This window comes from Adelges cooleyi, unplaced genomic scaffold (genome assembly GCF_023614345.1).
Source record: "Adelges cooleyi isolate 19-005CV unplaced genomic scaffold, UGA_ACOO_1.1 ACOO_flye_CR_arks_rails_tigmint_CR_PRNA_167, whole genome shotgun sequence".
NCBI classification, from domain to species: domain Eukaryota; kingdom Metazoa; phylum Arthropoda; class Insecta; order Hemiptera; family Adelgidae; genus Adelges; species Adelges cooleyi.
Window position 1 is genome coordinate 1,077,208 of NW_026095824.1, and position 15,673 is coordinate 1,092,880.

The window sequence follows — 15,673 nt, forward strand, 5'->3', positions numbered from 1 at the left end:
CGATACACGACACACGTGTACGGTATTAATTTATTAACGTTATTAAGCACACCTTCAAAAAACAATTTTATTAATAAAAAAAAAAAATCTCTTCTGTAGCGCCGGCTTATTTTTAATACACATGTGGGCCGTGTAACAATGATATTGGAACGTCACCAGTTTTGAATTTTTTTTAGTCATGTGCACAACAATAATCCTTGTGTAATAATAATTATAATAATAATGTAATACAAACGTGCGGCGTTTGTATTGTGACCACCGGTCTGGTTTAGTTTTTGTTTGATTTTTTTTTTTTTTTAATTTAACATACGTCTAATATACTTTTTTTTGTATTATTTTGTCACCGCCGCCGTCGCATTCGCGGTTTGGCAACGCGTCCGCGAAAAACGCTTTGCTAGAGATGAACATTATATTGCTCTCTATTTATAAAATTCCCAGTAACTTTTGGCCTAACGTCCGGTTTAACAGTGTGTTTGGCAATTAATACACTATATTATGTTATATATATATACTTAAATGTATATAGATATATGTGTATACAGTGTGATCGGTTAACTATATGATCGGTTTAATCACGTCTCTAAAGATTCATGAGTTCATTAATTATTTGAATTGTATAAAGAAAATTGCGTACAATTCTACTATAATAGTTGGCAATAGGTAATTATCCTTTTTTTTTCGCTTGTAAAAGTAATCAATAAAATAATTTCAAATTTTCAAAAAATGTTTTAAAATACAACGGCTAATACAAGGTATTCCTGTATTAGCCTTTATTAGGCTAGTCCTGGGTACATATTAGATTCTAATCTAAATTCATCTATTATATCTTTTTAAATGTAAATATAGGTAATATGTAATATTATTAGAAATATTTTTGTAACCATTCAACATTATAATTTAAACCGTAATCCAAACGAAAGCTCAACAAATAAAAACTTAACGGTTAACATGTTTACTCAACCATTTTTGAATCGGTACAAAAAATTGTATTGTTTGATTATGTTAATTTTTTTTTTATATTATTAATAAACATTATATTCTTATGACTTATTTTAAATCTTAAGTACGCTAAACTTGCGTTATAATCCTATTAGATTGGGTTTAGTTAATTTAATTGTAAATAATTAGCATACTCCATCATGTATTCTATTGGTATATATGCGATTTTTCGACCGAATATATAAGTTAGTTGTAAATTGTAATTCGTACCAAGTACTAAGTGAATGAGAAAACAAAATTGTTTCCAAAAAGTGTAATTTAAAGTGATCTATAAATCGGCGTTCTCAATTCTGTGATCCGTTGTCGAGGTTTATAGATAATAAATACATTATTATCTGTAAACCTTGATCTTTTGCAGCAGCGTGAAGACTTGGCGAATGAGATAACTATGTTATCATTAAGAACAGCAGGGAGAGAGTGAGTAAGTAAATGCTCTTGGCTAAATGCATATGTCATTGTACACACGGTTAAGCATTTAAAACAACGACCTTATTAAATAACTGACGCTGCGTTGATAGTTTTATTGATATGTTTCGGCTTCAGACACGATAAAAACATAAACAACGCCTACGAAATATAAGTTATTAGATTTTTGTTTTCAATAATCACAATGGGTTAGCGTTAAGGCACTCATTTTTTAGTAATATTATATTTTGTTATAAAGCTCAGCCGACCCTCAAATCTCTACTCTTAAGTATAATTTGGCCTATTCCGTCAAAACACAGTTAACACTGGCACCCATTGAAATGTGACCACGTTATAAGATAGGGAGAGAGAATTTGGCCAACTAGTTCCATTTGAATGGTAAGGCGGTGAAGAAAATGAAGAAAGAATACTTACAAGCATAAAAACTTGTTTGAATACTCTTAGATTCGATCAATAAAACATAAAAAAATATTGATATCTTTATAAAAAAATAGGTAGGTCGTTTATGGGCTAATAAATGTTTTTTAAAAAATGGCATGATAATTTTGGAGTATTAACTTTATTATTTCCTGCCTGAGATATTGTTTAATCGTTTTATAAACTAAGATCTAGTATTTATTTTAGAACTAAGTTAGGTAAATAAAAAGACAATGATTTTTTACTAGACGCCTACTTATTTTAAAACTGCTAGAAATCATTTAAATTGTAGTTTTGTTCTCAGTTAACCAAAATACTATAAAATATAATTTTTTAAATTCTAAAGTAGGTTGAACATTTCTAATAAAATTTTTTTTTAAGCAACTACAATATTTGTAGTTAATTAAAGGCAAAATTTGTTAATAAGATATTTTTGCACAACTTAAAATGATGTACGCTAATATTGTAAAAATAATGTTAGCTTTATCGACTAACCGATACCGTACATAATTTTACCTTATGTAAATCTCGCTATTATATATATATATATATATATATTTACATGTAACACAATGTAATTTAAAAATGTTAATTAGCCCCTATCATTTTAATTAATGAAAATAGGTTTGCTAATTAGTATACTGCTATTTGTCATTATAATCACATATTATATTAAAAAGTACACAAATTTATAAAAATTACCAATTATTTTAGTTTTACAAATAAAATAGACATTTATTTTACATTATAAAATTATATAAGCTATAATTAAATATATTATACAATAATAATTTATAAATATTATATTCATACAAATTTAGTTAAATCGTCTAACAATGTAACAATTAAACATGCTATGCCATTTTAAATTAAAAGGAACTTAAATACTGGATACATTTACCGTAATGACATTAATATTTTGGTTTATATAAAAAATAAACATTAAAGATGATAATGTTTTAACAATACTTCTCTTTTAATTTCCAAACACCTGTCTTATCGGAACATCGGTGGAATGTGCACAGTTCGCTTAGTAGCGATTTGAATAAAGGAGTATCTTCTGCGGGATACTTATCTCGGAACTTGTTTACAATTTGATCTGTATTGACACAATTATCGTTTTCTATGAGATACTGTTTGATTTCATTAAGTATTTGAATTTCATGATGAGTTGCTTCTACTTGACCATTTCGTTTTTTCATCATTGCAATCAACGTAGCGCTTTTGGATAACTGACTCCTATGTTACACACAGTTTTACTTTTTATACTTAAACATATTAAAATATTTTGTTTTTTAGCACTCACGATTTGTCAGAGTTGAATAACAATCTGGGTTTTACTGTTCCATGAGAACCAGTCCAATTTAACCGCCCCGACCCTGGTTCCCAACATTGGGCCCTGGAGGCTTCCAATTCTTCAATAGCTTTTTTGGCTAATTTTTGCGCCTCGTTTTCAAGTAGAATAACGTCAGAACGTGTGGATTCGATAATTCTATCATGTCTCATAGCTGCTTTTACACCTGTAATTTAAAATAAGAAAAATAAATAATTTTATGCAAAACTGTAGACTGTATAAAAACTATAAAAAGTATAAATCGTTTTATGGAGGGTACCCGATTTGTTAAATAATTTTTCAAGAACATAATCGTCTTCTTTTTTGGATGAACTTTTATCAGCGCATTGTTCTTGAAAAACATCACATTTCACTAAATAGGGAATCTTGGTTTTTTTAATTTTAGCAAGCACATCTGATGAATCACTGTGTTTTCTTTTTGAGCAACTTGTTAATGAACTGTTCCTTTCAGTTTCCTTTTCTTCCTGACTTACGTATTTACTACAAGTAGCAACACTTGATAAGTCTAATGTGACAGAAGAATTTCCATTATCTTCTACCTTGGATACTAAAGGTGATGGCGATTCCTCTGTTGCCTCAGTATTATTGTTACTATTAGTCGTGGTTTCTAGTGGTACAGATAAATTGTTACCAGTAACCGTTTTAGAATTTTGAACAATTCTGTTACTAAGCTCTCGAGCTTTTTGTTTCATGGCTTCGATTTTGTCTTCAGTAAATGAACAGCTCATAGATAACTTTTTAGATTTTCTCCTTTCACGGCGAGCTTTCATTATTTGTTTTAATTTTACCTAGAAAAAAAAAAGAAATTTTTTTTTATATTGACTTTATTTTACCAAATTAGTGCATGATTTGTCATTACTTCTGATCCAGTCCCGGCAAATAAATCTGAAGTTTCAACAACGCCATTGTCGTCAACATCTTGAAGTGTAAAAAGTTCGTACAAATAGTTTGATTTAAAAAATCGTCTCTGCTTTGGGTCGACTAGTACTTTGTTGGTTAAAAATTGTTTAAAAATCTGACGGTGATACATCTAAATTATTTAAAAAAAAAAAAAACATTTTTAGTGTATTCAAATAATTAACATTATTTCTTATATTATAGTGTTAATATAAAATATACTTTTTCTTCAATTGTTCCGGCAGTAAGTAAACGATAAATGGTTACTGGATTTGTTTGTCCTATTCTCCAAGCTCGTTCTCTAGCCTGTAGATCAGTAGCGGGATTCCAGTCTGGATCATAAATTATTACACGATCAGCGCCAATGAGATTTACTCCTAAACCTCCAACTTTTGTCGTGAGAATCATAATAAATATTGATTGATCCTATAAATAAACAATACTTCCCCTTTAGTGAAATAAAAACCACAATACATCATATTATAATAATTTATTTTAAGTAACCTGGTTGAAACGGTTGATAATAGGTTGACGTGAACTAATTGATGTTGTCCCTTCTAATTTCAGGTACGAATAGTTTTGTTCGGTAACAAAAGATTGAAAAATATGCAACATCTTTATTTAAAAAAAAACAAAGATTATTTAGATTTATTAAAAAAAAAAACTTATTTTGGTTTAAGATAAACATCAACAAACCTTCACACTCTGCGTGAAAAGAAGAACTCTATGGCCCTGTTTTTTCCATAATTTAAGTAGTGCTTCAACAACAATCATCTTACCAGACTTTTTCCAATGACCATGAGGTCCAGTATCCTATTAAACCATTTATCTATTTATATTTGTAATTAAATAGGTATATTTCAATTAAATTAATTACAAGATTTTTGTGAAACAAATCAGGATGATTGCAAAGTGTTCTTAAACGTGATATACCAATAAACACTTTACAGTTCCCATTAATTATTTCTGGAATCAAATCTGAATGTTCGAGAAAATTCTTATACAATGTTTTTTGTTCTTCGGTTAATCGACAAAAGAGGACTTGCTCGTTCTTATCAGGTAGTGAAATGTGAGATTGAATATCGTCTTTCATGCGTCTCAACAAATAAGGCTTTATAGTATCCTTGAGCATTGAAGCACACTTATAAGCGGTGGTTACCTATACCAAAAAAAAAAATTAAGATTTAATAATAAGAAATTTAATGAATGTTTATTAATAATTAATATTATTGTTGGGAGTATAAATAACTCCTGTAATTTTTATTCGGAAATTAATACAAATTTTCATTTATCATCATTTAAGTAAATTAATAAATTAATTTTTAGCTCAGCATCAAAAACATAAAAATGTTTAGATCAAACTTTGGAAATTTTAAATTGATGCTTGCCTATTATTTAATTCATTAATATAGTATTATTCATTAATATATATTTAGTCTTAGTTTTCACCCAAACTTGGCGCTTGGGCATTAATCAAGTTAAAATAGTTGTTTTCGGTAAATTCTCATAAAATGGTACACTACACGATCTAATAACTAATGTCTTATTAATATGTACCTGTAATTCAGAAGCATTTGCATAGCCGCCTTGGGTAATTGGTACTGAAAAACTTTTAATGAATGCGGGTAGAGTCCCAAGTACACTCGGATAAATGAAATCAAATAAGGACCACAGTTCTTTTAAATTATTTTGAATCGGAGAACCTGATACTATAATTCGATGACTAGACTTTATTTGCTTAGCTGCTACGGTTATCTGTTTACAATTTTTATATTTATAATATATATAATATTGAATTTTTTTAAAGTTCAACATTGTTACTTTGGAATTAGGATTTCTAATTTTATGCCCTTCATCGAGCACTAAGTAATGCCAATCGAATACTTGTAAATCATCAAAGTGTGTAAGGAGTCCACTGTAAGTAGTGACCAAAACTCCTTTGTTGGACCAAATATCTTTGATTAAAGTTCTTGGCTTGCCTATAAGTTGAGTTATTGGTAATTTTAATACAATACACTAGTACAGATCATAATATAAACAATCTTAAGCAAATACCTTTAAATACGCCGGTTTCATGTAAAATAGCTACACGAATTGGCGGGCACCACTTATGAAATTCATCGACCCACTGATGTAATAACGTAGCAGGACAAACAATTATGTTAGAACCTAAACCGCGTACGTTGGTTCGTCGTTCTTTTAATCTACTCCAATACAGAGCTCCAAAAAATACAATAATTTGAATAGTTTTTCCCAGGCCCATTTCATCTCCTAAAATACCACCATAACCGTGTTGATGAAGTTCCCAGAGCCATTTAATGCCAATTCTTTGGTATCTGTCAATGGGAAAATTAAATGCTATATCAACAAATTTGTACTACGGATAACAGGTTTCAAAATATCTACTTGTATAATTTTTCCCATAACTCTTTAGGGACTTTAAAGAAATCTTCATCGATGAAGTGAAAAACGTCATCATTATCGGTGGCTATTTCAAAATTAAATTGTTCATACTCCCGTAATCTCTGCTGATAGTTTTCTTCAATTCCATCATCATATGTTTTGTACCGATCTATAGTTAACAAATAAATAAGAGTTCTATAGTATGTGGCACTAATTATTATGGTAAAATAAAATCAAGAAGAAATCAAAGAGTACTTGTTATACAACATTTAAATTAAGATAATATATATTATTATACATGAACAGAGGAAAATAATGGGGTCAAGGGTGATCCATCTAAATTAAATGGGATACCTAGGAATAGAAAAAGTTTATAGGATTTATAGTTTTTCGATTAACTGGACTAAGGAAAATATTTATAATTTATTTTACAGTATTTACTTGATGAGTTTTTTCTAGATTCAAAAAATTCTTCATCAGAATTGACATCAGAGTTGTCATCTAGTAATTTTATTTTATTTTGTAGACTAATTTTCTTTTTTTTTGAAAATTTTTCTGAATTTGCTTCGTTTTCTAAAAACATTATTAAACTTAACTCTGGTTGTATTTTATAGTGACTACACTATTTGTTACCAGAATCTGTCGATGGAACATATTCACTTCCGGAATCATTTACTTTTTGTTTAATCGGAGTCGTAGCCGGCGTTTGGTTTTTAACAGGAGTTTTCAGTTTTTTTTTATTATGAAAAAATCTATTTTTTTTTGGTTTTTGAACTTTAGTAGATCCAAGCTTTGATTGAGATAGTAAATATTTCTGCAAAATGTCTTCAGAGCTGAAAGATGTAATATTGAACTGTAATTATATCAATGCTATTGTCGTGTGACTATTGCAGTCAGAATATCATTATACCTTTTAGCACTTTCGTGCAACGAGTCAACTGTACCAAATGGCGTCATTTCACCTAGTCTTATTTTTCGTTCATTCTCAGTCTCTTCAATTCCTAAGCCCCCTAATGTCTTTGTACCATCATAGTTATTTTCAATGGTCCTACTATCCAACACATCACAATCAGCCACCTGTTGCAGCACTCCTTGTTCAAAGTCATTTACATTGTATACAACTAGACCTCTTAGGTCTTGTAATTCTTTGGGCTACATAAAATATGGATAGGTTAATTCATATAATACTTATTACATAATATATCTAACAACAATTACTAAACAGTACTTGTTCATTTGTAGGGATAGCTTCTATTTTGTTTCTATTAATATTGACCACTCCTTTACTGTTATTGTAACTATCTTCTATTTCCATGTTTTCTAAATTATGATTGGATTGCAACTGATCCAACGATTCCATTTTAATTTACTGAAAAATAAATAAACGTAATTCGAATTTAAGTGCTTGCTATTGTTTTGAAATTGAATAGATTAAATTAGATAAACAAACGTACAGAATAATAGGTAAACATAATATTATCATCAACAAAAAACACTCGCACTGATAAAACTGTTTTTTACCAAAAATAGCATTTGTTAAGATTTAAGAAGGAACATCCCCATTCACCAATTACAAGTAGGTAATAATACATTTTTAAAATAAATTTTGCTAAACCAGTCATATGTATTATTCTATTATAGATTATTAATTATTTTCTGTTAAATAAATAACATGTTAAAAACAGCTCAATACAAAACAATTTACTTCTCGTTTTTTTAACAATTTTTTTTATTCTTAACATGTACTTTATTTTTTGAAAATTAGTAAAATAATTAACCTATTTATTTATATGTTTATAAATTAATGATAACTGAATCAGCTACTTCACGATTGCAACACAGATTTTTCATACGTTCAATTATTTAACTTAACTAATACATATTCTGCTTAATATTTTATTTTTTAATTAATTTAATATTAATAATTTTACATGTTGCAATATTACTACGCAAACACTAGTTGTTTAATACTTTTGTTCATGTTAGCGCGCTCTTGAAGTAGATGATGCAATTACATGTTTTGTTTTGTAAAATAATAAAAAAACCTATTTTGTAAAAAGTATTACTTATTTACAAAGTACCTACATTTTTAGGTTTACAAATGACAACAACAGCTTTTAATGACTACAAAATTCTTTTTTTTTTTAATAATAATTCAACAACATACAACATTAACTATAAAATATAATATTATTTTTTTACAAGTTTGAAAAGATTTCGACAATTTTTCATTTATACTAATTACATTTTATAAAAATCAAGTTATTTAACAATACAATAGTATTGAACACAATATTTATGATTACATAACCAATTATTTATTGAAAACCCCTATTTAAAAGTTAGAAATTTGAATGAGTGAATTGACAATTATGGCATTTATTTTATACAAACACTTTGCAAATGTAAAATTATAAATCTTAAATTAAATTAGCAAAAGATCTTAAAACGAAATATGGCAAGCTTGCTTATGATTAAATAACTCAAAATAAAACTTTGAAATTTATTACTAAGTTTACACTAAAAAAAATGTAAAAAGTTATTTAAATAGATAAGTTTTATTAACAGTTAAAACTTTAACAGGTAATATGATAAACAAATAAAAAATAATAAATTATAATAGTTTGCTAAATATAGATTTGTATGGTTTTATAGAATAATACTTTTCAATTACTTAGGATAATTTGTAATCGATTAGTGTCAAAAAAACGAAATAAATATTTTATAAATTAAATGAAAAATCTATCATTTTTGTATTAAAAATTTCTAAACATAATATTAATTTGTGTAGAAATTATTTGAATAGAAAAATAAATAAAATGTTGAATTGAATTCAGTATTAATACCTGAGTAAATATTTAAGCCAAATGATAAGGGCAATTATAAAACAATAAATATTACTATAAATCACTAAAGAAACACAAAGCTGGTGATAAGCAAATTTTTATTAAAGATATGTGTATCAAGTAAATGATTTTAATAAAAATGTATGATATAATTCCTTATTGAGATTCAAGATTTTGTATTTTAAAATAATATCTGTACATCTTTAGATGGACATGACTACAAAATTTAAAATGCATTATGGATTATAACGAGATATACAATTTAAAAGAAACGTGTTAAAGATATAATATATGTATTATAAAGTTCTTTGTATATTTTTCTAATAATTTGCACTGCAATTTTTATTCAGTTGTTCCTGTCAAATAGGATAAGTATGAATAAAATTGAATAACTAATACTAAAAATAATACTATTGATGGTAACGCGAAAAACAAATGAAAATTTGGATATTGTTCTAATTCTTTGCACTTTAACATAACTTGTTCCAACTCATTTTTTAAAGTGTTTTTCTCCTTCACACATAAATCATATTCCATACGTATTTGTTCTACATCATTATCTATTAATTTTGAATCTTCTTTACTCTCTGTTGTGACCGAACTAACATCTTGAATTGAATATCCATCTGTTTGTGAATCTGGTAATGTTTTATTTTCAATGTCGTCTTTGAATGTTTTTGATTCAATTTTAAAATTTTCTGAGTGTGAAGTTTTGCAATCATCTAGAATAATATTTATATTTGTTGAGTTCTTAAAGAATTCAAGATATTTTTGGATAGTATCGGGTATAGTGCTTAAATTGCTAGTGTCAACAATAGACATACGATACAAACAGTCTGACATTAATAGAAGAATGTTATCTTTGCAAGAAAGTTCTCTTTTCTGTCTTTTTATGGCCAATTCTTGATTGTCTAAATTTTTTATACAATCTTGCGAAACATCCTTGGATTCTGAAAGTCTACGTTCAATCTCCTCACATTTTTGTTTATAAAATTCTGTTTGAATTTCAATGTCTTTTGAAAAATCTTCAATGTTCTTTAAATCATCTTCATTAAGAATAATCATTTTTAGTTGTTCAGGATCCATATTACTTATTTCTGTAACATTTTTATCTTTAACACATTTCATCAATAAATCTCTATTTAAATCTAGCTCAGTTTGCAATTGACATACTTGATTTTCAATATCTGACTTTTGTTTTATAAGGTTTTTCATTTGATTTTGTAATGAGTTTAATTGACTTAAACAAGTCTGTCGATCTTGTAATATGTTAACTACATTTGACATTATGTTATTAAAATATTCATTTAATGAAATATCCTCAGTAAGTTTGTGCTCATTTTGTAGTGTTAAAAGTAGTATGTTTCTAGTATTAACTTCATAATTCATTTTTTTAACTTCATTTCGTAACTGTTCAACCTCATCACATCGATTACGAAAACTCGTTTCTATTTCATTTTTTGCTTCATTAAGAGTTTTTATTTGTGTTTCAAAATGTTCTTTAGTGACATCAAATTCTTTAACAGTGTTCTCATGGTTTGATACTTCTGTGTTAAGCTTGGCGCACATATCTTTAATTTCTGTTTGAGCATCATTAAGATGTTTCATTAAGGCACTTTGTTCAGTTGTGGAATGCTTCAACAAGTTTTCCAATTCTTGACATTTTTGCATCAGTTTTAATTTGTCTTCCATTTCTTTTTTTAAACAGTCTTTAGCCATCCCTTGGTAAGAGTATTTGTATTGTTTTAGATCACATATTTCCTGTCTCATATCGTCTTCACTAACATCTTTTTTGTAATATTGTAATTGGTTTTCCAAGAATTCAATTTTAGATAAAAGACGATCTTCTGCAACCAGAGCTTTCCAACTGTTATCTGTTTCTCCAATAATATTCGATAATAGTTTTTCTAAACTTAGTAATTTATTTTCTAAGTTGGCCTCCCTATGCAGTGCTTCTCGTATATAAGCATCAATATTATACAAATCTTGTGTAGAAACATCACTTATGAAATTAACAACAGGATTAGATTTTGCTTCTGTGCCATCAGCATAATAAAGCTTTAAAATTGCTGTAATACAACCGTGAGATATGTTGCGAGCATTTTCAATTACGTCAACACCAAATTGAACTACATCGCCACTAAACACTTCTTGTGGCTTAGATTCCTCACCACTCTTACTCAGTCTATGGTTGTTAACAAAGGTGCCATTACTACTTTTTGTGTCTTGCAGAAAAAATTTGTTATTTTCGTGCCAGAGCAAGGCGTGGTTTCTTGATAACACTTTGCAATCAAATATTCCATTATTTGGACTGACTTTTGCTTTAGCAAGTAATCGGCCAATTTTCACAGGTTGGTCAAGTGTAAGGGTTCGCTCTTCAAATGGATGTGAATTTGCACAATATTGAAGAATTGCCTTACAAACAGAACCAGTCACAGTTTTTGTATCGTAGCTCATGTTCTCAACTATTATGGTTACTTGTCGTACATTATTACTATTAATTCGTTTCTTTTATTTGTATTATAAAAACTTAAATGAGAATTACTTTATACTTAACCTGCAGTTACCTTAGAATTTATACTAAATTGAGTTTTTCAAACAACGCACTACTGTTTGTATTATTTACATTTACATAAATAAACATACATTTTTCAAAAAAATGTATTAAAAGTTACGCGCAATTTACCAAAAACTCACTACTATGTACTGACTACTAGAAGAATCATTATAAAGAAATAAAGAATACACAAAATAATTACATAAATATTATCGATGAACAAAATTGATAACGCAATTGTGTCAAAACATTTTTTCATGATAGAGAAAAGGAATGTTACAGTTTAACCAACATCACCGACAAGAAAGTATCCATGCCTACTGCAAATCTGATACCAAGTTGTTTTGGTGACGCCGGCCAATGCAAAATAAATACATCGCGAATGATTGAAAAGCTGCATATTTATTTTACTATAAAAATTAAAATTGAATTTTTAATTTATTATATACTCTGAGATATAGATGTAGAACACGGTTTAAAGTTGCAAATCTTAATTCATAACAATCTGCCTACATTTCCATTAACTATAATAGTTTGTACTTACTTCTTGAGGAGAGAAACGTAAATTAAACCGCAGCTATGGGTAAGCCATTTAAATCTAATTTAACGTTATTAATTTATATAAAATATGGTATAAACACAATTGTTTTAATTTTTGTTACTATCATTAAAACAATATTTTATTTCGTTTTAGCTGTATCCACAGGCATGTCGTTTTTGATCTCTACACTGTTGGCGTTGTCACTATTTTCTGTAATGCAGCTGAATAGCAAATGGTTGATATCCAGTTCTGCTCATGTCATTGGCACAGGCTTTCTAGGATCAGTGCTGTTTACATTATCTTTAACTGTATCCTTTAAATATATCAAACACTTCAGGGCTGTCATCATATTAATAGAGTTTAAAATTGAATAACTAATTTTTTATTATAGATGTAAAATAGTTTATAATTGCTTCAATTACTACACATGTATAGTTGTACATTAAACCAAACTAGTAGGTCATATTACTTCTATTAATGTTTAAAAAAATTTACATTATGAAAAAAAATCAAATGTGTTGATTAACTTCTAAGGTTTACCACTTTTATAAATAATATTTGTACTTCAAATGTACTCATTCCTTGACGTTATCGTACTTTTAGGCTGTGAGCAATTTAATGACCATACTTTTAGGTGATGGGTATCAAGCAAGTTTGTTTCCAGAAAGTAAGTAAATGATTAAAGTTCAAGTATAACAGTACTGTATTAATAATTAATCGATTTCAAACAATTTATAGTTTCCCTGTCGTTATTATTTACATTTATAACGTGTGCATCCATACATAGAGTTTGTGCAACAACTAGGTAAATATCAGAGTAAATATTTTTAAAATCTAATTTGTAAATATTAACTTTAATGTTTAATGTTTTTGTTGGCAGCTTGTTGTTTTCTCTGTTTGCTTTGTATAATATCTACAATATTTCACAAAAGACATACAATTCAAGTTCATTACTTAAAACAACTGTTGTACAATCCAAGAAAAAGAAACATTAAAAATATACATTTTTTTAAATTGTGGTAAATTTAGTATTTAATACATAACAAAGACATTCTAATTTTTGTACATTATTATTTTTCCATTTATCTTTAAGAATTATATAAAAAGTCATATAATTGATTTCATAACTAATAATTTAATTAAATTTATAACTATTATATATTTATTTATATTATATTTACCATTACTATATTTATTTTAAAATTTTCAGTAGATATTTTACATTTTTATACATCCATAAATTTTAGTTTTGTTTATATTGAGATTATAATTACAGTACATGTAGATGTTGATTTATTAGTTGAATTACCAGAGGCTGAAATTAATAACTATTAAAACTATTAACATGTATTACAATTGTCCGTTAAATGGATTTTTCATTTGCATTTTCTTCTGAGTAGTATTTGATAATTTGGTTTTACTGTTCTTGGTTATGTTCATCAAATAGTAAGTATTAAAATACTAAAAATATGATTGTAATTTTATTAGTTCAATGAAATAGCTATGATTTTAAAAATGGTTTAAATTCTAAAAAAAAAAATATATATCTTTCCTAAAGATAGATTAATAAGAATATTATAACAAATCTAATTTAAACATACATTTTATTTTAGTAAGATTAGTATACCTTATGTTGGGATTAAAATATTGCGTTTAATATTAACAAAACAATCTAGAATAATTAGTTTTACTTTTTCATACAGGTCCTCAAGAAGTTGATATTAATTTAAATTGCACCATTAACATTAAGATCTATACAAATATTTTATGCATTAAAAAACAGCACAGTATAGGTATACATGTATAGAACCTTAAGGTAAATAACAATATTTTAAGTAAAAAAAGTTGACAAAAAATAGGGTTGTTAGGCATTGTACTTGAGCACTAGTACTTTAGCAGCTAAACTAAAAATAATGTCTTAATTATTTACATATTAATATTAATTAGTACATATTGGAATGTCTTGCATTATTCACCATGGACTCAACTTTATTGGCTGTATCTCTTATGGCTTCTGGTAACTCGGGTAAGTCCAATGTAGTGGTTAAATGAGCAGATAAACGTTTGTACATAGAATCTTTTTTCGATCTACTTCTAAATTTTAAAATAAAATAGATAATATAGTTTATTATTTGAGCAGCATACAACTAAAATAGTAATATTATTACTTTTTTGAGAGCAATGCTGAATGCCAACATACTAACTACATATATTTATAAATAATAATCAACATTAATCTACAAAATGAGTGTCTTTGATACACAAGCAATCCTACTAGCAAGTTTGATGATGTACCATTATTTACTCGTCGAAGGCTTCAATCTACGTAATATAATAAAAAATAAAAAAATAATATAACCAATTTTAAAATTGTTGGTTGCCGTGCAGCTATATAATATCTTTTATAAAAACTAAGCATAAATGTTTTTAACAAGAAGTATGAATGCATTAATAAATTTACCGTCTAGTATGTTCATATTTTATTTGTTGACTTAAAAATAGAGCATTTTTTAATTGTTCTTGAATGTTGTTTAACGATTCTTCGGATTTTTTTATCGAGTTTATGGCTCTACATAAATAAAACATACAGAACACAATTTTATATTAGAAAGTATTACTAATTTAAAATTAAAAGTTGTCTCACCCAAGAGCATATTCTACATCATAATAATGTCCTTGTAAATCTTTATGAAGTTTTTGAACTTGAATTCTTTTTTCTATCATTGGAGGAACAGATTTTCGTACATGCTCTTGAAGACGGTAAAATGCTAACGATGGTTCATTAGCAACAAAATGCAAGTTCTCGGACAAAATTTCAGTAGCTATAAAAAAAAAAAAGTAATTAATTGTTCTTTGTTAATAAAGTAATTTAACATGAAATTATACCTCTTTTTGATTTTGTCCGTAAATCTGGATCATGACTCATATTATCAGTTATTTCTAAATAATGCTATTCACAATTAAGAAAAATAATTATTAATTTTATAAATAATAGTCTATAAATTAGTTATTATAATAAAAAAATGATTAGTGCTAATATTGTCGAAAAACAGTAAAAGTAGGTAACATAAGAAATACGAACACAATAAAATAAGGCGGAAGGAACTTGAGTCTTAATAAAAAAATATTTATGTTTCAATCTCAGAATAGATTAATATATAATATTATAATCTATTTATTATATATTATATTAGAATATTCTGTGTTTTAACTCAATAAATTTAGTTTTAACA

At 27.1% G+C, this 15,673-nt stretch overlaps 4 protein-coding genes across 5 annotated transcripts; 1 reads left to right on the forward strand and 3 right to left on the reverse strand.

Annotated features, from left to right (window-relative positions):
* Positions 1 to 2,675: 2,675 nt before the first annotated feature.
* LOC126832878 (DNA excision repair protein ERCC-6-like) lies at positions 2,676 to 12,096 on the reverse strand. Its single transcript, XM_050563899.1, has 17 exons — positions 11,910 to 12,096; positions 7,725 to 7,865; positions 7,407 to 7,648; positions 7,130 to 7,329; positions 6,938 to 7,069; positions 6,500 to 6,665; positions 6,149 to 6,429; positions 5,915 to 6,072; positions 5,651 to 5,848; positions 4,971 to 5,252; positions 4,790 to 4,906; positions 4,598 to 4,708; positions 4,316 to 4,519; positions 4,056 to 4,226; positions 3,456 to 3,984; positions 3,149 to 3,362; positions 2,676 to 3,081 (listed from the first exon to the last, which is right to left on the reverse strand). Exons 2-17 carry the CDS (start codon positions 7,854 to 7,856, stop codon positions 2,802 to 2,804), a joined length of 3,417 nt encoding a protein of 1,138 aa, XP_050419856.1. The 5' UTR covers positions 7,857 to 7,865; positions 11,910 to 12,096; the 3' UTR covers positions 2,676 to 2,801.
* LOC126832879 (sarcolemmal membrane-associated protein) lies at positions 9,406 to 11,917 on the reverse strand. The gene has a single exon (XM_050563900.1). The coding sequence runs from the start codon at positions 11,797 to 11,799 to the stop codon at positions 9,685 to 9,687; it is 2,115 nt and encodes a 704-aa protein (XP_050419857.1). The 5' UTR covers positions 11,800 to 11,917; the 3' UTR covers positions 9,406 to 9,684.
* Positions 12,097 to 12,223: 127 nt separating the features above from the next.
* LOC126832883 (protein KRTCAP2 homolog) lies at positions 12,224 to 13,541 on the forward strand. The gene is made up of 5 exons (XM_050563910.1): positions 12,224 to 12,482; positions 12,594 to 12,748; positions 13,044 to 13,107; positions 13,179 to 13,245; positions 13,321 to 13,541. Exons 1-5 carry the CDS (start codon positions 12,479 to 12,481, stop codon positions 13,433 to 13,435), a joined length of 405 nt encoding a protein of 134 aa, XP_050419867.1. The 5' UTR covers positions 12,224 to 12,478; the 3' UTR covers positions 13,436 to 13,541.
* Positions 13,542 to 14,025: 484 nt separating this feature from the next.
* Positions 14,026 to 15,651, reverse strand: LOC126832882 (BLOC-1-related complex subunit 8 homolog). Of its 2 annotated transcripts, XM_050563909.1 has the most exons (5): positions 15,523 to 15,651; positions 15,327 to 15,390; positions 15,085 to 15,262; positions 14,902 to 15,009; positions 14,026 to 14,534 (listed from the first exon to the last, which is right to left on the reverse strand). In XM_050563909.1, the coding sequence occupies exons 2-5, from the start codon at positions 15,364 to 15,366 to the stop codon at positions 14,384 to 14,386; spliced, it is 477 nt and encodes a 158-aa protein (XP_050419866.1). In that variant the 5' UTR covers positions 15,367 to 15,390; positions 15,523 to 15,651; the 3' UTR covers positions 14,026 to 14,383. The 2 variants fall into 2 exon arrangements, with proteins under 2 accessions (XP_050419866.1, XP_050419864.1); XM_050563907.1 differs by lacking the exon at positions 15,523 to 15,651 and having other exon boundaries at positions 15,327 to 15,512.
* Positions 15,652 to 15,673: the final 22 nt, after the last annotated feature.